The sequence below is a fragment of the Rhipicephalus microplus genome, chromosome X (genome assembly GCF_043290135.1).
Source record: "Rhipicephalus microplus isolate Deutch F79 chromosome X, USDA_Rmic, whole genome shotgun sequence".
NCBI classification, from domain to species: domain Eukaryota; kingdom Metazoa; phylum Arthropoda; class Arachnida; order Ixodida; family Ixodidae; genus Rhipicephalus; species Rhipicephalus microplus.
Window position 1 is genome coordinate 354,336,556 of NC_134710.1, and position 26,049 is coordinate 354,362,604.

The window sequence follows — 26,049 nt, forward strand, 5'->3', positions numbered from 1 at the left end:
TTGACTATGATGTCGAAAGCCATTCGTATACAATGGATCAGTACCCCGGCGCGGTGATCTAGTAGCTAAGGTACTCGGCGGCTGACCCGCAGGTTGCGGGATCAAATCCCAGCTGTGGTGGCTGCATTTCTGATGAAAGCGGAAACGCTGTAGGCCCGTGTGCTCAGACTTGGGTGCACGATAAAGAACCCCAGGTAGTCAAAGTATCAGGAGCCCTCTTCACTACAGCGTCTCTCATAATAACGTGGTGGTTTTGTGACGTTAAATGTCACATATATAATCAAATCCAGTGGATTATTCAGTTGTAAGAGGCGGGTAAAAAACACGACGTTCAACTGAGAGCAATGAATCGCTGATAAGCCGCATAGACTCATCCTGCTTTTATATTACAGTCAAGTAAATGCGCTGTCTTTTCGGATCTGTTATCGGTCAAATAATCGTTTTCAATCAACTTCTTCGGGGGCGCTGCTTTACGATGCGGGTTGAAGCGCTGTCACGTGGTACTTTTCATGTTTCCTGGTGACCGTTTAGCATTCAAAAAAACAGAGTACGCAAAATACAGGTCATTGAGAATAGTGCAGTTTGATGTCCCACGTGCTTCATTGCAACTGTCTCATTGATGCTTCAATAATTACAACAATTGTTTTACAATTAGATGTGAAATAACTCATGTTTATAAACAAAATTGTCCAAAAATACAATGGGCTATTACATTGTATTATTATGCACTATATTTTATGTAGTAACGCAGGCGGCTTTTTTTTTAATTCGTGCACCCAATTAACAGAGATACCCTTTATAGGAGCTTCTATACTTGCCGATACATACCTAAGGAGCTGAAACTTGGAGGCTTGCAAAGAGGGTTAGTCCCAATTGAGAATTACACAATCAGCGATGGAAAGCAAAATTATAGGTGTATAACCTTAAGAGACAAAAATAGAGCATAGGGGGTCAGGGGAAAAACCAGGGATAAGGATGTCATCGTCGAAACCAAAAAGAAATGAACATGGGCCGGGCCCGTTGCACGTAGGCAGGATAACTGCTGGTAATTTGGCGCAACTGACGGGGTTCCCAGAAAAAGAAAATGCACTAGAAGAAAAATTCACGTAAATTTAGTTGCGCTGATGACAATAAAACCTTCGCAGGTATAACGTGGCAACGGAAAACACAAGACCTGGTTTATTGGCGGATCATGAGACAGGCCTCTGCCCTTTAGTGGGCGTAGTCAGGCTGATGATGATAATGATGAAAGTGTACACCAAATTTTTTTTCACTTATTGTTGTCGTGATGAGCTCGAAAATTCCCGCCGAATAAAATGTGATATGTTTACAAACAATTCAACAAGTGGACTGAACACACTTCTTTACTAAGACCTATGGGAAATTTATGTCATGTTACCAAAAAGCCAGAGTGGAAATAAAGCGCGCGTCTGTATTTCATTGCAATGAAACGATGAAATATTGCATGACATCACTTCTGTGGCTTAACTCAGTGTCTTCAAATAAGATACAAAAAGCTGACTGCCAGTACAAAAGCATCCAATACTTTGGAGCCTTAAAATAATAGTTAAGGAACGCAAGGAACGCACACGTTGGCGCATACATAGACACAAAAATACGTGCGCACACGCACGCGCGAGCTAGCACGCAAACACAAACACAAGCGCACGCAGCCGCTCATCCACATACGCATGCGCGAACATAGACATACACAAGCGCACGCACACTCTGACATGCACAGACGCAGACATACGTGTGCGCACACGCAGGCGGGAATACAGACATACAAGCACACGTACTCCCATAAACACACACACACACACACAAACAACACACACACACACACACTTCATACAGAATCGCAAACAACCGCACGTGAACCCCTGCACACACAAGCAGATACGTGCGCACAAACACAAACGCACACACATGGAGGCAGGCGCACACGTACACACACATAAATGCGTTCACAATCACCGGTTAGGAAGTATACACTTTGTCTTATAAATTGCTTATTTTGATAACTAACGCATGCACGAACACACAAGAGAGCTTTGTCAGGGTACAGAGAAAGCAGCATAGCATAGTGACTCACTCAGAAAAAGCTATACTCATGCATATTTGTACTCCGTACTTTAGTCAACGGACAGTGTGGTTATGCGATGACCAGTATGAGCTTCGTTGAGATATACAGCGAAAGTGCTAACAAGTACCTTGTAGAGAACGACGTGCTCGAAAGGAGCGAAGTTCTTTATCCTAATGATTTCAATACACTGCCTCATGCGTTAGGCACTTTTTCGTCTTGGGAAATATAAAATAAATTTACTACTTTCTTTGACCTGCTGCTGCACGAAAGGTGCAAAGCCATGCATCGCCACGAAAAATGAAGCTCAGAGTTCAAATCTGAAGCACGTTCGGAGCGCGGAACCTGTAGGGTTTATGGCGTGCGTGGTGAATGAAAGGTGCACTAAGCTTGCTGGCGCGCGTGTCACGTGACGTCAGGGTCACCTGACTGGCGGGTAGCATGTGTCTCAGCCACTCGGCGCTGCAGATGCGCAGGCTCCGCAAAAGAAGGGGGGAAAAAGAAGGTTGACGGCGCGGCGAGAGTGAGGTGGCATTGTTAAAGGAGTGTTAGTATTTTATAGTCTGGGGGGGAAGGGGTTAAGTGGCCTATAATTCTTTTATGCGTTTGCCCGTGGTGGCGGAGGGGTGCGCTCATTGAGGAACCCTAAAATGGCCATATACGGTACGTATCTTCGCAGCGACAGTCTTCTGACCACAGCTGATTAATATGGCGATCGTGGTAGACATCGCCCAAGCTGCTAGCTGCTGTAAGAACAGCATTGCTGTTTCCTCCATCTTCTAGGCCTGAATTTTTTTTTTTTGACATGGTGGATTTATGGCAAAGAAGTTATGAACTCGCCACGGACACGCTCATAAACGCCACGAGCGAGACCCGTGCACGTGCACGAAGTATTGAGGCTTCCGGCAATGTCCTCTGCAACTCGCGCTGTAACCTGCCGGTAATCTCTGTGTCACGTTACCCGTCTTCCTGGCTAGATCTCGTTACGTTTTCCCGTCGAAGTCGGAGTGGTCGGGAGTGTTCCGAGACAGAATCTGACGCTCCGAAAGAACCAATTGAAGGTTGTGCGAGCGCTAGAATTCTGCTAACTGAACCCGCTGCCACTTTCGAAATGCTCGTAAACTCTGATGCGAATACGCCATCAGACAACGCCTGCTCTCAACAAAAGCAAACAAAGCAAACAAAGAGCCTGGTACAAATACACCTGTATTTTTGTTTAACGAATAAACGAAAAAGAACTGTGACAGAGATTACAATAAGGTGCCAATTCGAGCAGCAAGCAGTAGTCAGCGTGTGTGTTCCAATACTTCGCGAACGTTTTTTGCATATTTGCGCAGGCTAGGGTGGCTTGGGGTAAAATTAGACGCGGGGAAAAACGTGGCCTTTTGAACTTACCGAATTTTGTAGCTATTACAAATGTACTTTCTTTGATCCCAGCACACCACGGTAACTCCTCTCATCGGTTCAGCTTATAGCACCGGCCATGTACCGTTTGCGCGCCTGCAAAATCGGTGGCGCGCATTGCGGAACCGCAGTGATTGCCGTGAACTTTTCGTTCCGGTCCGGGGTGTTAGCTCTCGGAAACGGTCGGGCTCGCGACAAGTCGGCACCTGAGGAGCCTATTGTTGAATTGGCATGTCTTCTATTGCTGCCGCATGAAGTCTTGCAAATGAGCTCGTAAGCGGAACTACGGGCGGTGAGCGGGCGGTTCCTCTTTTAGCGCACTGGGAACAGGCGGATCGTTGCCCCGTCGTCAAGAAGTTGACGTATTACAGGGAGCCGTTCTAAGGCCGCCAAAGCCCAGTACGTGTAGCTCTAAGTCTAGATAATTGTGCGCCGCGGAGCTGGTCCATGTTTCAATGACGTTTTATAGTTTTGTGTTATTTACATTTTGGTTGTTGTGATATTTGTGGAGAGGGCATGGGCCTTCATGTGCAAGAAGGTCGCGCCCTCGGGGCTGGTTTTTGATCGACGAAGTTCACTGTCTTATCAGTGGTCAAGCAGGCGACGATTCGCCGAGAGTTGTGTAAGGGCGGAGCACCGAGGGGATAAGAAAATTAAGAAGAGGCTCCGAAGTTCCGCCAAGTGTTCTGAACCAGGCTTGAAGTGTTAGGCACCATCGGTTCTGCCGAATCTCGTAGGGTCGCCCTACAGAAGACGGTTCATTTCAAAGTGTTTTTTTAAGTGTTTGAAAAAATTCTTTTTTTTGTAACTTTTGTAGAGTGTGTAAATATAAGTTTTTCTCAGCCTACTAGAACTTCTCCAGCGTTTTCGCTTCATCTTTAAACGACCACCAAGTGAATTGCCGCTTTTCGAATAGCGGCAGCTCGTTTCGTCTCCCCCTTTGCTAAATACCACCTTGGGTGGTGGGTCTCGGGCGCCGAGTGGTGAGAGCTGGTTTCTACGACATCGAAAAGAACCTGGATTTTACTTTCCCCCACCACTGTGTGACAAATTTACTCGAGTTGCAGGTGGCTTTTTCAGGCGGCTTTTTTTCAATTCGTGCATGTGGGAGGTGCAAAACGTGACAAAAATGTGTTAAGTGAACCACTTACTCAAGATAATATTAAACAATATTTTCTGTTTGGAATGGTTAGCACGTACAAAAATTTATATATATATAGGTTCATGGAAAGAAAACGACATTAAAACATACCGAATGCTGTTCAGGACAGGACATTGAGGCTATTTCGCATTCCTAAGGATACTCTCAAAAGGAGCATTAACGAAAGTCAAACGAATTTTCTAGTCAAGCAGTTCACAAACATGTCTTGGTCTGGAGGTTTAATAATACCTCATTAATAATGCGATTTCGCAAATAAAAAGCGACAGCAAATTCGCAATTTCTTGCCTCACAAATCCTGGCTGACGACAATGAAAGCCACAAAATGCCAGTGCAGTTATGCATCAAAACGCGAAAAAGAGATGAAGATGCGTCATAACATATGTATGCATAAAATTTTGAAAACTCTAAAGAAGTGCAAAAATTCAAATAAAGGCACCTTTATCACAGAGAAATACCGGGGTGTTTGATCTGCTAGGTGTTTTGGAGCAACACAGCGGTGGGTTCTGTCCGGTTTCATTGCGTGCAGTGCAAAGAATGGGCTCATGAATACTGTCTAGGGAAAACACGGAGTGACCTTGAGGTGCTTTTGTTGCAAAACCTGAAGTGATGCAAATTTGCAATACTCTCTATTTTTGTCCCACGCTTTCTTTCGTTTTCTCCCCATGTTGGGGCGGAATCACATATTTGGTACACGGTCTATTCTTAAAACGCGCATTCTAACGGTGGCAGCATGTTTCTGTTTATGCGGCACATACTTTATAACTTAAGGAAAGTTTCTGCGTTCACATCTGTAACTATACATATATATACTTAGTAAAATACTAACAAAAAATAATCACTATTTTATATACTTTGTCACAATTTACCCCACTCTACCCTACTTCTGAACAATGTAGTGCACTTCTACGCTAATTAGACATTCCCTGGTGCACAGTGTGACAAAATAAACGCATTTATTATTTTTTCATAGATCGAAAAGTTTACTCGCGTACTTACCAGTAAAACTTTTTTGACTGGTGTAAAAACCACTCATTTCAGGGCTTCTCCAAACTTCGTAGTTATTTGGAATAAATGTTTGACTTCACCTGGGCGCCGTACACAAAACTTCATCAGGGAGTGCAACCAGTAATTTGCTTCTATTTCGGCTTTTTTTGCTCAGAGTGTACTGCCTGACCAGGACGGCTGAAAAGGCAAGCTTTTAGGACATGACTACATGTGGGAAATGTTAATGCAATGTACCTTTGGCACCAGACACAATAAAACAAAACACTTGCTCTGAAGGTATTCTTCATATATACCGTGATGGTGCAGTTAAAGCCCTCTCAAGCACAACATGTAAGGTCGATATTGTTGAAAATGTATTGTCCCACATCAATTTAGGTGATCGTGGGACCTACCTTCCTTTGGATCTTACCATGGCACTTACGGACGCTAAAAAGATAGAAGATGGCATGTCAATGTACGAAAAACAAAAAAAAAACGTTTACAAACTCTTCTGATAGACTCTCGTTGCAACGAATGTACACATTGAAAGACATGAATTCATTTATACAAATTAAATTGTCCCTTTTGTCTTTTAGTTTGGGGCACGTTCTGAGTCAGTTTTTCGTCGAACGGTGAGTCATAGTAAATTTGGCTGCTCTTGGACGGGGTGTTCGCCTCCGCTGCAGTCTTGGCCGGCCGAATATTTAACACTGTATTGCAAAGCAGGGTGGGTAATTCACCCCGTCCTTCAGAGGTCTCAACTTGGGCAATTGATCTACGGAAATTTTATCTCTCTTACAGAACCATAATTGACACAACATCACAATACTACGTACTTCCATTCTACCACGCTGTCTGCTTCTTCTCAGGATGCATCACATTTACCGTCGTTGAGCAATACGGCCAGACCAAGATATCTAAGGTGAGCCACCCGCATGGTACTTAACCTTGTTTTCAGTCAGCCCGTGGTTATTCATGTTCAGTGAGACGTGGTTTTCACTGAACGGGGTGGTGGTATAAAAATACAGTTTCCTAAATGTACACTGGAGGAAGCTGTGGCGCTAGTGTTTATAGGAGCTACAACGCACGGCACTTTAGCGAGCATGCGAATTATGGGCAGCACATGGATTTTTCTAGCATTCGTACACCACAAAAATATTTTGCCTGATTACGTAAGAAGGCGTAGATAACATGCTGCCAACCACTTTCGTAAAAAGAAAATAGTATAGGAAGAGATCAGGAAAAACACATGAAACGTACATCCCGTTCAATTTTCATGGAGAGCTTCGCAATGAGGAAATTATGTAACGGGTGCTTCGGAACGACAACGGCTCCGTCGGGCCATTTTGCACACATTATCATGAATACATGCCCATAAATAGCAAACTTGTTTTTATTAGATTCTACATTAGGCATACGAAATAATCAGATTTATCTCCTGCAAGTACAGGGTCATTCGAAGTTTCCCAGGCCACTATTACAACTTTATTTGTGGTAGCGTTGCCTGGGAACTTTAGACTGCGCCTACACATGCGAAAAAATACATTAAGTGAAATCAATGTTTGAAAGCCAACAAGGAGAATTTTCCTGCTCAATGAAATCAAATTTCGTTTTCTTATGATTATAAAACAAAATACAGCCTAAACATTCTGGACTGTGAGAACGAAATTGTCAAAAATTATTTTATTATTTCGGCGTCTGGAGTTTATGATACGAAGAAGGAATATCACAAAAATTTCAGATAACTATAGCACCTGTATTTCTTCTATTGTAATATTATTGTGCACACGGTTTTTCTGGAAAAGAGGAAAAACGTTTTGTAAGCAGAATCTCACAAGGTGAGTACAGAGCAAGTAATAGCACGAGCACCATTCATTTTATTTAATTCCAGAGTCCTAACAGGCCAATTTAGAGGCACTGTGTTGCAGCACAAAAATAAAGACCACACATAATGACTACTACATATTACACCAAATTAAATTGCTGAAAGCACACACAACTTTGTAAATGCACCAAAATATTCGCTAACAATATTAGTAGAGCCAAAAAGGGCAAAAGAGTAATTCAATGTATTACACAACAGAAAGATTATGGTCATTTTATGCCAGATCACCCAGCATTTTTTCGACCATCATGAATATGACGAAAGAATTATCGCATGATTCTGGAAGTGCCAAACTCGTCCTGGTGATTTAATTCAGTTGTCAAAAGTTTTCGTCCATATTTATGAGAATTGGTAGTTTGGCGTCGACTGAGTTAGAAGGCGTCAAACAACAATTTTTTTCAAAGAATGTTTTGAAATGCACTCAACAAATGAAATTCCGGCTAGGTAATGAATTGATTTAACTGTAAAATGATGACTTATTTGTGCATATCAATTCTTCGAGGGCTTTTTCACTAGCAATATTGGATAAATTTACCAAGAGTGGAATTTTTCGCTGCGAACATGGCAAATGATAAGGACACAGATGAAATATGTGCTGGTGGCCTGTTTGGCATGCTACAAATTTAAAATAATGGACGCACTGATGGTATAGCAGATAGTCTGAAAATTTGTGAATTTCAATTTTTTTTGGAAAAAGCTCCCTGTTCAGCATAAAAAACTTGCTTTGGTGGTCGGACTAAAAATATGCACAATATTTAATGTTAAAGCCCTATGTGCTTGATAAATATAGGTGAAGTTACTAGAAGGAATAGTTTTTAAACTCGAGAAATATCTCTTAAATATGTATTTCCACCAGCTTTCTGCCTACGTAACTCAAGCGACATGACGCACTCTCAAGGGCAATCTTCACCATCATCCCAGTGACCCCAAACTAAAGAAAAACACGCTTTTTAGGGGCGAAGCTCCTTAGAGCGTGGGCTGTGCGTCCCCTGTAGCCTGTATGTAGCCACCTCTAGTTTAGTTCTTGCAGTGTTCACTAGATGGCGGTACCGTCCCCTGTATGTAGCCACCTCTAGTTTAGTTCTTGCAGTGTTCACTAGATGGCGGTACCGTCTCCTGTATGTAGCCACCTCTCGTTTAGTTCTTGTAGTGTTTACTAGATGGTGGTACTTGTAGCTGTTGATGAAAAGATGCAAGATGTTATAAACTAGAAAGCGGTACTTGTAGTTGATGAAAGACGCGAGATCTTATAAAATAGGAATGATGTCACATATAGCGCGTGTCATTGGTTGAAGGCAATCGTTCGATTTAGTGCGGCGACGTACGCTAGGGGGAGCGATGTAATAAAATCGAGTGGGCAAAATGTACAGAGGATTCATGGTTTACCAGGTTTACCTCCGGAGCTTCGCCCACTCATCATCGTTCACTTCGTGGATATGGCGGAATTTTTTTTGGAGTGTGATATGGCATTATTGAATTTCCTTTACTGCTGGTTGAAAACTCACTGGCAAGGACAAAAAAAAATCTTGCTTCTCGTCACAATAATATGTGATTCTGTTCGAACTTAGTGCTTTTTGTGTTTACTTTTCTCTTTGTTTTTGCATCCATTCGTGATCTGTGAGAGTATCGCAGTGCTGTAAGTGATTTTGTAACACAAGATAGTTTTACTGGACTGAAGCGCTGTTACTGGTATACAATAAACTCACTGTTTGTTCTTTTGTGTTGTGTTTAGCTGTGCTGTCTCACGATGGTTCATATATTTTGAAGCCATTCCGCTTATTCCGCTTATTACTATTATGTCACACACTCCATACCTAATACTAATAAATCTTCGTTTAACTGGTTCCCTGCATCGAAACTGTTTTGCATCCTTAAAACCTCAAAATGAAAGCCCAATTCATCAATAGTCATGCACGAACACATGAGTGCTAGACGAGAAAAATATCCATTTTGAAATATAATAGTGAAGGTGAGAAGCCTGAACAATTGGTCCTGTGCCTTCCTAACAAGCTGGCTTCGCTTACTGCTTCAATAAACGATGCCATTCAACAAAGGTTTGCTCTATATTATTATTTTAGGCAAATAATTAATCTAAAATTATTGACATCACTTAAAATCAACAGTCAACTTCTTTTCATACAGCTGCTAGCTAGATATTGGGACAGCCCAGACAGTAGAGCCAATTCATCCACAAATGCAAAGGCAATGGGTGTGGTTCGTAGGGTTTATTGTATCAAAGTGACTGAAACCATAAGATGCCATGATGAAGGGGTTCAAATAATTTCGACCAACAGGGGTAATTTTTATGTACAGTGACAGTAAACAGTACATGAACCTGTAGAATTTCACCTTCACCAAACTGGAACCACTACAATGAGAATCAAACCAGCATCTTTCAGGTCAACAGAGAAGCAATGAACCCAACAGGCTAGGGAGCCAACTCTCAGTAATGTGGTCTAATACCCAGACTTAATAAATATCTTCAGTTGTTGGGTGCAGGCAATTCAGTGAACCACAGCATTTAAATAAAAAGGCGGCAATGCAACCTGCATGTAATCACTGAACTCTAGTATAGCTAAATAAGCAAGTTCATTATTTTGCATAATTGACACGAGTGAGCAATTGTGCCATGTGTTACCAAGCCATAATAAGGAAGCATTTATAGTCCTCTATTAGACCTATGACATGCACGTAAAATATGACACATGACTGCAAAATACCCAGCCCAAAGAGATTTTGTGTGGACATATGCATTTCCTGGTTCTGTTTTTTGATTTGTTTTTGCAATGTGCCTTTTATTTCAAGTGTTTGTTAAAAAATTTTGACAAATCTTGCTAAGCAGGACCACCGGGTGGCACATATTTTGCAACAGAAATTGCCATCTGGGTAATGGGCACCTCAGCATGAATGCACCTCAGCTGAATGAATGAAACAGCAACTTTAGCCATCTGATTTGCCTCCATTGTATTAAGTGTTGAAGCTCCACTATAAATTGTCTTATTTAGGTAAAAGTTTTTGTACTAGTAAAACATCCAGTATTGTTATTAGCGCCGACATGTTCACACAGGCCTCCCCTTTTATTATTACTGTAATTTTTTTTCTGCCAAATTTTTACCAGAATGACTAGTTCACATTCCAATTTTCTGCTTTATTATCCTTTTGTTGACGAGGACCAATAGACACTTATAGAGAATGAATGTTAGATAAGCAACTCAAATGTAGGTAATGAATGCAGACTTGTACAAGGCAGTCAGGCACAACATAGCATGCGCTTTCGATGACGCAATAATGTGAAAGGTAGTTGGAAGTCTAAAACATTCTCCAGTGCTTTCACCTCAGAATATCATTGCATTAAAAAGCATAACATAGTCTTAGAATTGTTGCAGTAATGGAACAGCCATGCAACTTTTCCCCGTTTAGTACACATACTGGTGTATTAAAAACCTTATCTACCGCAGCAAGACCCACTTCAGAGGTGGTGCGAGACGCAGACTTACCGTACTGTTTCAATATAAACTAAAATCGTCAACATATATGCTCATGATAACTGAACTGGACACGGAAAGCAGAAGAGTAGGCCTGAAAATTGATACGCATAAAACTAAACTAATGTGCAACAGTCTCGGCAGAAAACGGCCCTTCGCAATAGGTGGAGAGATGATGAAAGTTGTAAAGAATTATGCATTTATAACAGGCCTTAATCAAGGAGCCGAACCATGAGATTGAAATAACTACAAGAATAAAGATGGCATTGATGGCATTTGGCAATCATTCCTAAATTATCAATGGTCATTTGCCACTAACCCTCCAGAAGAAAGCATATAACAGCTGTATCTTACTGGCACTTACCTACAAAGCAGGAACCTGGAGGCTTGCAAAGAGGGTTTAGCGTAAATTAAGAAGAGCACAGTAAGGGATGGAAAGGAGAATAATAGGTGTTTACCCTTAAGAGACAAGAAGAGAGCAGAGTGGGTCAGGGAATAAACTAGGGTTAAGAGTTCAAATCAAGGAAGAAATGGAGATTCGCCAGGCACGTAGGCATGGTATCCACTGGTCATTAGGGGAAGTTACTGGGTTCCCAGAAAAGGTAATTGCACGAAGGAGAGGCAGAAAGTTAGGTGGGCTGATGAAATCAAAAAGTTTGCCCCTATAACATAGAAGCAGAAAGCACAAGACCGGGTTGATTGACACAACATTGGAGAGGCCTTTGCTCTGCAGTGGGCGTGGTCAGGCTGTTTATGATGATATGCTAGTTCGCAGTAGATTTGTCTCAACATCGGGTTCAAAATAAGATCACCAGATTGCTTTTATTGAGTTTCAACAGCACATCCTTCTCCACGTCCATATCGTGGTGTAAAGCCATCTCTACAACTTGGACTGGCGACATGTTAACTTAATGGGCGTGCTTCAATCAGGCAAAGATAAAAACAACAAAAAAAAGATTCAAAAGTAACAATTAATACAGCCCATGCCTTAAGATGTACACAACTGAGCCATAGAGACCTTGAGGGCATAGGGTAGGTTTATTCACCTGTATCATTGTTAGCCCTGATAACTATGAATTGCATTGTACGAAAGCTTCCTAATCTGCAACCAAGAGATTTGTTGCTGTTCTACACATGGAAAGTTGCACTAAATGTGGCCAATCATGGCAAATATAATAGGTAGCAGTAGTTAAGCTTCGTTTCTTCCCTTCTTCAAGCCATCGATTTGGTACAGTTGCACTGTCATTCACTCTGCTGAACAATTTAGAATAAAACATTAGCCAAAACCTCTTTTCACTTGAACAGCCTTCTTAGCAGGCTAGCCACCACCATAGCGCGAAAAAAATAGCTGCAAACTATAAAAATGCTAAAGCTCTAACGAGCAAAAATTAAGAAAGTTACATTGCAGCTGCTGTACAGTGCACCCGCCATGTTTAGGACAATGACCCCACAGTTCACCAGGACAATTATGACATGCTAGAGATTTCTTGTTTAAAATTAGCAAGTTGGCCGGCTAGTTTACATGCCTTGATGTGCTTGCAGCATATTCTGTCCTAAATGCTGTTTGATTTAAAGAAAGAAGAAGAGACCACTCTAAACACAAACAGTTTGGTACAGCATTTAGCTTTCTAATTACTGCATTAGTGGTGCAACAACATTGCGTAATAATGTGAAAGCCCTATTAGGCTTAAATTTTGGGTGATAGTTTACCCACGTGGAGTTATTACCTTGGCATTGCTTGGACTGGAGGTACCTTTTTATTCTCCTCGCTGTGTAACACGTGGCCTGCTTTCAGCAGTGACCATATTTTTCATGATATAATGAACATTTCAGATTTTGTAGAAAGGCATGACTGCTGCTTCTTCACTTATGAAAAAAATATTTTTAGCTAAATATCCAATAAAAATGCTTGTAAAGGCAGCCTGGCTAGTTTGTTTATCAGTTCAGAGTTAAATAATAGGTCTAAGCATATGCAGCACAGCTGTAAACCCTAAAACACTGTCTGCATTTGAACGGTGCCCAGCAGTCGTGGTGCTGAACTGCAATGTAGCCCTCTGCCAGCAACCCTAGTTTCTGAAAACAGTCACTTGACCTTGCAAAGTACGTTGCATTGAAAAATAATGGTCTTAATTGTTTCCGATTGAAAAAATAGAAGTGATTATATTTTCTTCAGAGTATTGAACTATCAACTCTTGCTTCCAACTGAAACAATCAGTTGATTATATTTTATTACCAACAATAAGTACCAAATTTCTTCTTTTTAAGGTAGGAGTGACATCAAAAATAGTAGCTTTCACTCCGCAAACTTCCAACAGATCTGAATAGAATCAACACAACTTCTTTATGAAGCTTCATCTTATGAAGAATCGACTGCATTCATGTTGAATATTTTTTACCTTTCCAATCTTTCACCAGCAGTTTTAATTGCATATAACAGCAGCCATATATTATGCACAGGCTTTATTATACACCAGTAGTTAGCACTGTCTTCATGTTCCTTTTTTTCATCCGTAAGTTTAAACTTTGCTGCAACTACTGCACACGCATTGTCACTCCAATACAGTTGTGTTGGTTCATGACAAAACCATAACCTTTTTTTATTATATCAATAGATCAGTTTCTTAATTGTGGTTGTCTTGCCACTTTCAAATCTTGTTGTACAGGTAATTGATTGTTGCATGCATCGGCGTCACTTACCAGTTTTGCATCAGAACACTCTTCGAACTGTTAGCAAATAGCTGCATGTGGTTTATTGCATTCTAGTACAGTTTAGATCTATCACTTACTCGGGCTAATACTAGTTAACAAACTATTCAGGTAAGCACGGATGAAAATATGTTATTTATCTGTTCCTATTGCCTTTGCAGCTAGTGCTTGCCACTAGGACACAGTGCTACAATGCATAAACACAGCCAAACACAGCGTGCTGCAACCACATCAAAAATACTTTTATCGCCTAAAATAAAAAGCAACTTGATCTCTTTCTCAGCCAGTAACCAATGAAGGTCACTAATAAATGTGTTATTTATCATATTTTGTTACTAGGACCACCTCAATGCTAAATTTACAAGCAAACATGTACGAAAACCAACTTATTTTTTGAAACTTTTCTCACCAGCTGTAAAGGTTATTTCAAACTGTTCACATATCAAATTATTTTTGCCAACAGAAAAAAAAACTGCCTGATAATCATCTGATACGAACTATCTTATTTCCCTAAATATTATCTATCTATGAAAATCCCAAATATCGATGCTTTTTTTCAAATTCTGAAAATCCTACCATTGTTCTACACAAAAAATTTGGTCATAACAGCATCGGACATCAACAGATTTTAAATAAATTTCCTGGGGCTTTACGTCCCAAAACCGCAATATCATTATAAAAAACGCTGTGATTAAGGCCTCCAGAAATATTTACCATTAGGTCATCTTTATTGTGCACTGACAATGCGCAATACACGTACCTCTATCATTTCCCCTCCGTCAAAACATGGCTATATATCAAAGTCGTCAAAAATGCGTGGTCTGCAGCTGACCACCATAACCACAATACCACCATGGCAGACGAAGCGCAGATTTTTATTCTTTTTTTACAATGCGTTTTACGAATCGCGGTTTCTAGCTTTCTGGAAAAATTCGCATGCCACTTTATATTCCTTTAGGAGCTCTCTCTGTCTGTTCGCACCTCGATGCTACTTGCCATCAGCCACCTTTTATTAGACAACGCGAAGGAGATGAACCTCGGTTCGACGGGGAGAACACGTGTGTATGCTACAGCGCGCGAAGATTTTCACGCTAGATGTCGCCTCGTCTTTCGGCGCAGTGGCAATACGGCACCGTAAACAGGGGGTCATCTACGCCTCCAGCATAAAAGTAGGCGCACACATTAAACGGCTGTACTACGGTGTGAACAAGCCCGAACACTGTTGGCATAGAGTAATACAACTGCTGTGGACAAGTAATCAGAGCGAAATGAAGATGTCAAGCATGAGATCTAAACACGACAAACACCAATCATGTGCGATTTCTGTAAAAGCTGTATTTTTTGCTATAATTGCGCACTCCAATAAAAGTTTATCCAATCAATAAAAGTTTATCCAATCAATAAAAGTTTATCCAATCCAATCCGCCTCGGAAAAATCACGCACGATACAAGCCGCGACAAAACAAGTTATTCGAATCACCCCCACGTGGCGCTGAGATCAAAGCTTGTACGTAACATCGACAAAGGAGCACTGCGTTTCGTGGCCTCGACTTAACTAGAAGTGCCCTAATCTGAGATATTGCGTAGGTACTACATGACACAGATCATTAGGGTACGAGCTGCAAGCCAAACGGCGAATAAATGAGAAGTTGTGCATTCACCTAGAAGATGTAGTCAAGATTAAAAAAGCAGCCCCAGCTGGGTCCCGTTTCGAGCGTGCGTCGTTGACGTTTAGTTTAGCCGTTAAGGAGGGCAGTCCGAAGTCAGGGTAGTGGTTAGAGTAGTAACTGCTGACGGATGAGTGACAATGGTGTTACGCCTATCGTGGTCGAATGGTTTCTCTTACCGCTATGCCTGCCTAAACCACTGTTTGGGGAAAAAAAAATTGGCAGCATATCCACGGAGTGAATGATGGAGAGTGGGGCGAAGCATTCGTCCGTTCATTCGTTCTTGCTTCCTTCCGTCTGTGCGACCGTCCATGCATCCATCCGCCCGTCCGTGCGTGCGTCCTTTTCTGCGTTCGTCCATGCATCCGCCCCTGCGTCCGTTCATGCGTCCATTCATGCATCTGTCTGTGTGTCCGTTCGTCCATCTATTCAACACTCCAAGTACCACCATCTCGCATCTTTTCATCATATATTCCTTATATAGAAACACCGCCATGCAGCGGACATTCCAAGGACTAAACGAGAGGTGGCACACGCACACTTTCTAACAGCTTGCGCTTCAGGTCTACTTCCCACCTTTAACCACCTCGAGTTCATGGTATATACTAGTTCACTGTATTCATGGCACTGCGGCCCAACACTCGCTAAATCTTTCTAAAACCAAGGAGGTTACGCCCAGCGAGTATAACGTAGCAACCTTTTCCTGGGAGATAGAGCTCAATGTACATGCCAATGGCTGCATGGGAAATGAGAGACAGGAGAATTCGGCTTTTACTTTTTTAAGGCTTGCACTTCGTACCTACTTCCCACCTTTAACTACCTCGAGTTCATTCATGGTATATACTAGTTCCTTTTATTCATGGCACTGCGGCTCAACGCTCGCTAAACCTTTCTAAAACTAAGGTGGTTACACCCAGCGGGTATAACGTAGCAACCCTTTCCCTTCAGATAGTGCTCAATGTACATGCAATGGCTGCTAATGGGGATCGCAGCGTGCACGTTAACTAAAAGCCGAATGCTCCTGTCTCTCATACCCCAGTATCAGCTATTGGCACGTACATTGAGCACTATTTTTTGTTGTTCAACAACGCACAGAAGGAATCTCTCACCGGCACCACCTTGGAGGTCAAAATGTTTGCAGGTCAAAACGTAAGACTGGTTACATACTACGCGGGACGAACGGGTGCCGCTATAAGGAGCTTCGCCCCTAATACAGTTTTGTAGAATAAAAGCCGTGCATAACTCGTCGTCGAAATAAGTGCGGTAGTGGTATGTGACGGCCATATTAATATAATTTTCTGGAGGTCACCTAAATTTGCAAGCGATTACTTTTGCCAAAGTTTCTTTTTTTTTTTTCACGGAGGAGACACTTGTTTTTTCCACTATTCAGGGAAACATCATTGATAGAAGTGTGCCGTATCTATAATATTCATGAAGTCGTGAAGTCTTTGGTTGTTAAGTGTGTGCTTTATCCATGATGTTCGCGAAGAGATAGAGTGTGTTTATTTTTCTAGACTACATGTCCGCTTTTCTGTCCGTAAATGGGCGTCATGTTTTGAAGAGTCCTTTACGCTCCTTCTAGCTACGGGCGGCTTTAAAAGGACCCTGCAAGACTTTGGAACGTGGTCAGAAAACAACGCCGATCGGTATAGTAGAGGCTCCCGAGAACATGCGGTCTAAATGTTGTAGTGCAGCACGTGGCCTGGAATTCACAATAAATTATCACAGTCAGTTTAAAACTGCTTTCTCTTCCCTCGACTAATGACGAAAGACGCCCCAAAATCACTCGTAAAATACCCATCTATCAGCCAATGGCTGATTTGAACATGGCGGGCTCAGTAGTTACAGAGACCACGATGGGATGCCGTCACTTGTCCACGCGTGCGTGCACGATCACACTGAAAAAGCTGCGTGTTCAAAGAAAAAAAGTAGAAAGTGCTCAATGTCATGAGACGCGCGTGACTTATTTTGTTAGCCCCTGCCATACCTCTCTGCTTAGCTTTCAGTGCTTTCGTCGGGACGAGAGAAGAAAGAATGCGATTGCAGGGTGTGACAAATCTTTCTATCTCCGCTTGTACTGGACGGATTCTTGAAATTTTGGCGGCGATGCATTTTTGAGGCAGCAAGCTTTCTGGTAGATTTATTTCATGGTAACTCAAAATGTGTTTTAGGGCCCCTTGAAGCTTTTTTGTCCCAAAACAACAACCAGCAAAGTTCACCAGTTACGCTTCATCACGTTCACCTTCAGAATCACCATTTCAAATCAGTTCACGAATTTTGAAACGGTTTGTTTTTTCATTCAAAATAAAACCAAAAACAGCAATCAACCAAGCCACAAGTACGATTCGCCACCCGAAAGCACGAAGACCAGGCAAATCCATGCCATACGCATAATTCCCATGGTCACCGAACAATCGCAGCGCCAGAGCCACCTCTAGTTAATTTTAGGAAACTTTTTTGGTATAATGGTTTAGACATTGAGCTGAACGGTTCAAGGGCAGCGATTTTAGAATATAAATGTTGTTGAAGGGTATTATGGCAGAATAGAATAAATACGAAGAATTGATCATTGATGGCCAACTGCGTATGAACTTTTTTGCATTGTGTAAAGGTGACGCGTGGTGTCGGTACACCAAACGCAGACATGAGGATACCGAAGAATGTTCGCTCTCTCGATGAGAAAGCCTTTACCCAGAATAATGACGAGCGAGATGAATAAGACGCCACCATGTCGTAGCATCTGCTTCGTCTGCTCTCAAGCTATTTTTCAGCCGTTCGCAACTTAGTTTTACCGGCTGAAACGGCAAGAGGCGACTGTCCAGGGCTCCACTGGACATAGGCATCACTTGGCATTACTTTGTATAATCACATAGCGTCGCTTGGCATTACTTAGCATCATTTGGTATGGCCAGGATCAGCTAGAAACTGTTCAGCTCCGCTATCCTTTATTCATTGCGCCATGAGTGGAAGCTACGCCAGCCTTCTTGTTTTTATTTGTTGTATTTTTTCGCATAATTAAACTCGTTACACAAAAGGTCCAGTATCACTAATGTAAACCTACTCCCTAAGAATACCTGGAGCAATTTATCATATCACGCTGTACACACTCTTTGGTCCTTATCACATACTATTTTTATCAAACACGCCTGATGAAGACGTAACTAAAACGAAAAGTCCGCATCTAAGCCGACCACTACATAAGCGGTGGTGGCATTTGAAGATCGTTGTCGCGGGAAGTTTTAAATCGTTACGCACCATAAAAAAGTTCACGACATCTTTTGAAAGGGAACCCTGATTGGATACAATGCAGCAGCATTGCGCCCGGCTGGCGTCATGGGTTGAATGGCGGTAGCACGGATGCTGCGGTTAGCACTGGAAGATTTGTTTGAAATGAAGGCTGGCATAGGTCCTGTCGTTTCTTCAGAGTGCACACGGGCGCAGGCCCGGAGCTGGCACACGTTTCGCTTTGACTGCCACGGCCTTGTGATTGGTTATTGAGAGGTGATTTCAGACAATCGACATTCGACGTCGAAGTTCGCACACACCGGATCGACGCATGTTCTCCTTACCGTGGTGGGTAGTTTCCGTTTCACCTACACATACTTTAGCGAGTGCACGTCACGCACGCTATCGACAAGCCATTCTATTCCTCTTCCGTTGACGTCAATGTTGAAGTCTCCCACGACTATAAAAGGCGAGCGTTGACCCACCTCATCAACCCACCTGATGACCTTAATCAGTTAGCGTTTCGCTCAGACATCGTTGAACCTGTTCCTTCGGCAGGTTGGGAGTGAGGTACAGGCTGATGACCGCATCGTCATTGACGCGCACGGCAACGCAGTCGGAGCAGAAGCGTCATTGAGTGGTTCCAGATTGTTCTTCCAGGTCGCCTTCGGATCGGCTGGCTGGGCCCGGCGCTTGCGTTTGGGCTCTTCAGCCGAGGACGCATGGCGCTATCGAGACGTTGCTGACGACGGGGACGTTGAGAAATCGCTGGCGTTGGCCTTCCACTGTCGGTGCTTTTGCTTGGCTTTCTTGGCTTGCGACTCGTCGGTGTTACCCGAGTGTGGTCTCAATTCTCGAACGCGATCAGCTTGCTTAACTCGCACCTCATCGATGTCGCTGGTCTTCCACTGCCGAAGCTTGGGTTCGGCTTTCCTGGCTCTCGCCTTGTCGGTGTTGCAGGCGCGACATCGCCATTCGCGAATGCGATCGGCTCTGCTAACTCTCACAATGCCGGCGACGACGGGGTTAGACCAATTCCCTTAGGCGCATCCTTCAGCCGGCGAAGGAGCTTCGCTTTCCGGCGTCCTCTTTATCAAATGAGCCGAAAGAGTGTTCACTCGCTGTGCGCTCGAAGGTTGTGAGTGGTGTAGAGGGTGGAGAGAGAGAGAGAGAGAGGTGACACGCGGCGAGAGCATGGCAGGTGCGGGAGAGAGTAACGTCACCGCGCACTGCGAAGGAAGGCGTGGCCTACTTCGCACCTACCGAACACTTCCAGCGAGGGAAGCATGGTGCGGGGCGTTGGCATTGAGACACGCATGGACAGCGTTAATAGGATAGTCAAAAGGTTGTTTCGCTTATAATAAATAAATGAATAAAAATGAAATGTCCAGTCTGTGTATCCAAAGCCTTAAATGAAAAGGTGTTTACAACATGTCTGTATCGAAACTGTGGTGAAAATGCATGTTTTGTAACCGTGCAAATAAATTACATGCTTTAATTAACACAATGGCATTTAGACATGAGTTTTCTGTGTTGTACACGCTCACCTACGTAATTTCTGTTTGGTTTGTATACGCAGATTATGCAGATTTTCTTGTGGTGCATAGCACTGTCCTGTGGACTGAGTTGCGTGTTCATGAAGCTCAAGTGGAACGGCAATGAAGTAATGGCCAGTGAGGCTAAGCGGATGTTGGTTGCCTTCATCGACAGAATTCTCTGGTCTGTCTGCTTGGCTTGGTTCTGGTTCACCTGCACCACTGGTAGAGGAGGTAAGATGACATATGGGCTACATTGTGTTCAATGTTGCAAATGCGACTGTGTTGACGGAAAGCGTGATGACAGCGTGAACCATTGCAAACGTAAAACAGCTTGGCTGGTACTTGCTGGGCCACGATTAGCCAGAGCAAGGTTAATAAAGAGCAATAAATTTGAATAATCTTCTCTTTCTTGGACTCGAAAAAGGTTGCGAAATCACGTGAATGAAAATATTATAGGGTTTTTTACTCAGCAATTCAACAATTCTTAATCACCGGGGTCCCCACGCAGCGTGTTGGGAGTATCCAGGCAGAGTAAGCTTCACCACTGGGGCGACGCGTCACAGCCCCTCGAAGCCCGCCTGTACCCTGTTTAGCTACCGGTGGGTGGCCGGCCGGCACTGGGGATCGAACCCCGCGCCGCCCGTAGCTGAATCAGACGCGTACGTGCAATGCCACAGCTACGGTAATTCTTAATCACGTATTTCCATTCACGTACATAGAAAAATGCTGCCCCATAAATCATAAAATAAAACACCCTCCAACTTACTCGATGGTTAACTATTGTGTACTGAGGCTCAAAACGCATACCTCTAAGCATAGAAAAGGTGCTGCCTTACACTTGATGTTCGTTATTTCTCGAAAAGATCCAACTCCACTTCAAAAGATACAAACAACACAGTTTTTTGAAGCTGATATTATGGTCAGGCCTACTGCAACAGGTTTTAACCAGTGTGCTTTGGTCAGCGAAAACGTCACACCTATACTGACGCTATAATCTGCCATATCCTTCTATCATCGCCAATCAAAAGTAATATGTTGATTTCGCTCTTATACATAGGAACATTTCATTTGAGTTTCGATCGGCCATGCAAAAGTAGTCTGAATTTCAGCGAAAAAACAAGATACTAATATTTAGTGGGATTAGGTCCTGTTTGGTATTTTTTTGGCGCCGTTCTTCGTTTCCAGAGTGGAATGACAGTGGCTTGGCTAGATGAGTAAGAGGCCCTTCTTGGCAAAAGGCGCACTTTTTTGAACTGCCAGCAAAATTTTCTTGTTCATTGCGTCTATTGAAAGCGTCAAAAATGCTCCAAAACTGCTTCTCCGCTGCTCTCATGTCTCAGAGTTGAAGGCTCCACCTCCGAACAGGTGGGTTAGTGAGTCACGACTAACAAGACACGAGCCAGCAACGCTAGGAATAAGAGCAGCTTTTAATTCATTACTAAAAGGAATCACAACCAGCTTTCCGGACCGGCACAACATAGCAATAACGCGTGCAGGAGTATAAAAGCCTGCAATGAACAATCCCTGCAGACTGGCAGTCAATAAAACATAAGGCGGGAAATATAACAACAGGAAAACCAGTGCGAAACATATTGGCTAGAAAACAAGCTCACACGCAACTCGCAGTGGAATGCGAGCCATCTACTTGCCTTACCTGACACCTAAAACCAGCGTCGCCTTTGCTCTGCAGCACTCACGGAGGAAAAACTTCGCGCCTAGCGCGACCGTCCTTGCATCTCATCACCACGCATTTCAAAAAAAAAAAAAACCTCTGCGTTGTTCTCACACCCCTTCTAATTAGCTAGACATTGTTCCACCCCATGTGACTTTTTTCGACGTTGACGATTGTCACACGCATGGTCAATGTATGTGTGTTCTCCTCACCCTGCTTCCACCGTGCGTGCTGCAGATAAGGGCACATCAGCCCGACACACCTCCCTCCTCCCACACACACACACACACACACACACACACACACACACACACACACACACACACACACACACACACACACACACACACACACACACATCCTAGAAGGTACGCCAACTTAGGTACGCCAACCTAGAAGTTTACTTTGCAATAACGTACTAACCATTTCATCGTGGTGCTATAAAGGTTTCAAACCTTTTTGCTGCATCACTGAGTAGATGCGTGCGGTGGAGCACCAAATCACCAACCTCGAACTCTAGAGGTCACCTTCTCTCGTTATATCGATTGCAATGTTCCAGGCGGGCAGTTTACTAGCTCTACATGGCTTCCCACAATGTTTCGCTCCAGTAACTCGTATGAGTTTGCGCCACCGTCACGTAGTTGCAGTGCGGTGATTCGGAGTCAAGGATGGGGGCATGTTCGATGGATAAATTTAGCTCGTGGCCTAATAGAATGACTGACGGAGTAAAGCCAGTGGAACGATTCACTGTTCGCGTGGCCAATGCTATTTTCTGTACGCGGGCATCCCAGTCCCTGTAGCGGTCAGTGAAAGCCACCCACAATGTTTTAAGGTTTCTGTTGACGCGCTGAGTAATGTTGGCCTGAGGGTGGTAAGGTGTTGTTCTTTTGTGGCATACACCAAGAGCTTTGAAAGTGTCCGCAAATATTCTGCCTGTGAAATATATGGCAATATTTGTTATTAGCGGCATTGTAAAACCAAAGTGAGTGAATATCTGCGACGGACAATCCCAAGTTACTTTTGAATCTAGCCGGAGCAATTCGTGCAGCTCCACTCATTTCGAAAAAAATTTCAGTGACTATTAACAAGTGCCGGCACTCCTTAGTTGATCTGGGGTACGGGCCTATTACACTACAGGCAACTATTTCCCATGTGTACCGGCTTTCTATAAATTTCTTGAGGCTCGTTGATTTCCTCCGCTTGGTTTTGCAGTCTGGCATGTAGGGCAAGTGCGAACGTATGCTATGACGTCCTTTGTCATGTGCCGTCAAGTGGCGACGCGACACAACTTTTCAAAAGTTTTCTTGCCAAACAGAAACACCATTACGATTCGCTTCAATAATCACAGAGCCCATGCGAAATCAGCCCCAAGTCTACTTCTATGAAAACATCTCAATCTTCCCGACCATGCATTCGACAAACTATCAGTAACTCTCTTAGAGACGGGATTTATATCAAATCGAGAACGTGAACAATGAGAGTCATACCTTATCCACCGATTTAACACCCTTGTAAGTGGAATAAATGAGAATCCTGGTACACTTGCTGCAATTAAAGCATTAGAAAACAATAACGGCAATAATCAAAATAGTAACGGAGTTCACGGCACTGCAGCTGCGAAGGGCACTGGACAACTCAAAACAATTTCAAGTGTAACTACTCTTCCTAAGTGCAGCTGTCGTTTGTTTTCTGTTTTATTTTACTACCGAATCAAAATTGCCATGCATGACATGCCCAAGAGCAACCCTGTGCACATCCGGGAGGCCCCTACTTCACGCGTAATCCAGAAGCGGGCAAAGAATTCGCAATGCGCCCGCTTACCAGCCTCTGCCGCAGTACGCGGCACCCCTCTTTCTACGACGAAATGTTGACGGGGCGCCGAGTAGTTGAAGGCTTAGAACTTCCTAAAAAAGCTCTTTTTTGCCCCACACCGAACCACCAGTGCCAAGAGGCGCCGTCTGGTCGGGAAGAATGCGTTCGTGAAAGGAAGAATACACAGACCACTGACATCAGAAAGGTGAAGGGGAGAAAGGGGAGATAGATGAAGGGGAAAGTGGAGTGAAGAGTGGAAGGGGGATGCCCGAGGGGAGTCCAACTCATATTCTTTGTCTCTTTTTTTCTTTTTTCCTTTTTCTCTTCTTTTCCTTTTCTTTGTTTTTTTTTTCTTTTTTTCCGTCTTTTTCCTCTTTTTTTTCCTCTGATTTGAGATTGTATAAAGCTGAGCACCAACAAACTGTACCTTTAATCGTGATGAAGCCCACACTCTAGACCGAAACGTCGAAATAAACCACGCTGTGACCGCTCACGGAGGATCTACTGGACTATATGCAACGCTACGGCCAATCGACCACCATGCCTACCTATATATATATATACATATATATAAATATATATATATATATATAAATATATATATATATATATATATATATATATATATATATATATATATATATATATATATATATATATATATATATATATATATATATATATATATATATATATATATATATATATATATAAACATGTGTTTAAACTCACCGTCATGACCTCATAGCGGCGTTAACTTGCATTCGGAGGTTCACCCTCCACGGTGGTCTAATGAACAAGGCACTCGACCACTGACCCGCAGTTCGCGCGATTGAGTGCCGACTACGGCGGCCACATTTTCAAGTAATGGACGCAAGAATGCTTGACGCCCGTTTGCCTAAATTTATGGTGCACGTCAAAGAACCTTTGGTGGCCTACATTTCCGGAACCTCCCACTGCGGCGTTTCTGATAATCATATTGCCACCTGCACGTAAGAGCGACTCTCACCCTAAAAATTAAATATCGCGTGCTTCTTCTTCGCTCAAGAGCCAGCCGTGTATGGACGCGATTTTCGAGAGCTCACTACATCTTGGTTAGTTAAAAGACCCCTGACTTCTCAAGTCTTGTGACAAACTGCCGGAAGTGTCACGGGTACTGCAGACCCCCCCCCCCCCCAGGGAGTCGCCCTACGAGTCCAGTTCCAGTTAACACCTCCGTGCTTGGGGCCAGCCACATAATCAGGGGAATGCCTCCCTAAGTCAACAACACAAACCCATCACTTCGATAGGTGTGACCAGCATTTCAGTTGAAACAGCTTCAACCGACACGGGAACCGCGATGCTGAAGTGGAATACGTTGGAAACCCCAAGGTTCCGATGACGTTTCATGGCACGGTACGGGAAGACGTCGAAGACCGAAGGGGCAGTTTCGAATGCGTAGCCACCTTAAATCAACGGGACGCAGAAAAACTAGGACATGTCTACTTCTAGCTGGAGGATGGCGCCATTACGTGGTACCAGATTCGCAAGGAGCACCTGACGTCGTGGAGCGAGTTCCATCGTAAGCTTCTGGAGACCAACACAAGTGCCCATAGCCAAGAAAGAGTGAAAGGAGCGATTGATTTGATTGATATGTGTGGTTTAACGCCCCAAAACCACCGTATGTTTATGAGAGACGCCGTTGTGGAGGGCTACGGAAATTTCGGCCGCCTGGGGTTCTTTAACGTGCCCCCATATCTGACCACACGTGCCTTCGACATTTCCTCCTCCATCATAAATCCAGCCGCCGCTGCCGGGATTCGATCCCGTGACCTGCGGGTCAGCAGCCGAGTACCTTAGCCACTAGACCACCGCGGCGCGGCGGAACGAGCGATTTAGGCCTGGGTCCGGTTGCCAAATGAAACGATTACCACTTGGCTGAGCAATAAAAGTTGCATCATCTGAGGCGGGGATTAAAGAGCAGCTCTTTGTCGGCCTCGTGTGGAGCCCTTCTAAGGCTGTCGTAGAGTTCATGATCGAGGCTGTCACCTTGGAGAAGATGGTGCAGCAACGTTGCACTTGAGTGTAAACATTTGACAGAAGTCTGTCTGGTTGGTTATGAAACTGGGAGATGATTTAAACTCCAACCAAAAGTTTTGAAGAAACCCGACGTTTCGAAACCAACTTGGTTCCTTCCTCAGGGGTGACCACGGGGACTACGTAGCAGCGGCGTCTTCAAAACACTCGCGGGGTGTATAATGACCTGCTCTCTCTCTCTCTCTCTATCTCTATCTCTCTCGTTTTGCCGTGGAGCGCACTCAATGTGTATACACTGGGGGTAGGGTTCGGCGAGAGCGGTTGATGTTTTGGGTTTGTCCGCCCCACGAGTGCTTTGAAGACGCCGCTGCTACGTAGTCCGCGCAGTCACCCCTGAGGAAAGAACCAAG

General features: G+C 43.5%; 1 protein-coding gene across 1 annotated transcript in view; it reads left to right on the forward strand.

Annotated features, from left to right (window-relative positions):
- Positions 1-26,049, forward strand: part of LOC119161992 (nose resistant to fluoxetine protein 6) — a 151,032-nt gene that overhangs the window by 107,871 nt on the left and 17,112 nt on the right. The window contains exons 12-13 of the mRNA XM_037414480.2: positions 6,435-6,555; positions 20,181-20,370. Of these exons, the coding sequence (XP_037270377.2) occupies positions 6,435-6,555; positions 20,181-20,370 (311 nt within the window). The remainder of the gene's footprint in view (positions 1-6,434; positions 6,556-20,180; positions 20,371-26,049) is intronic.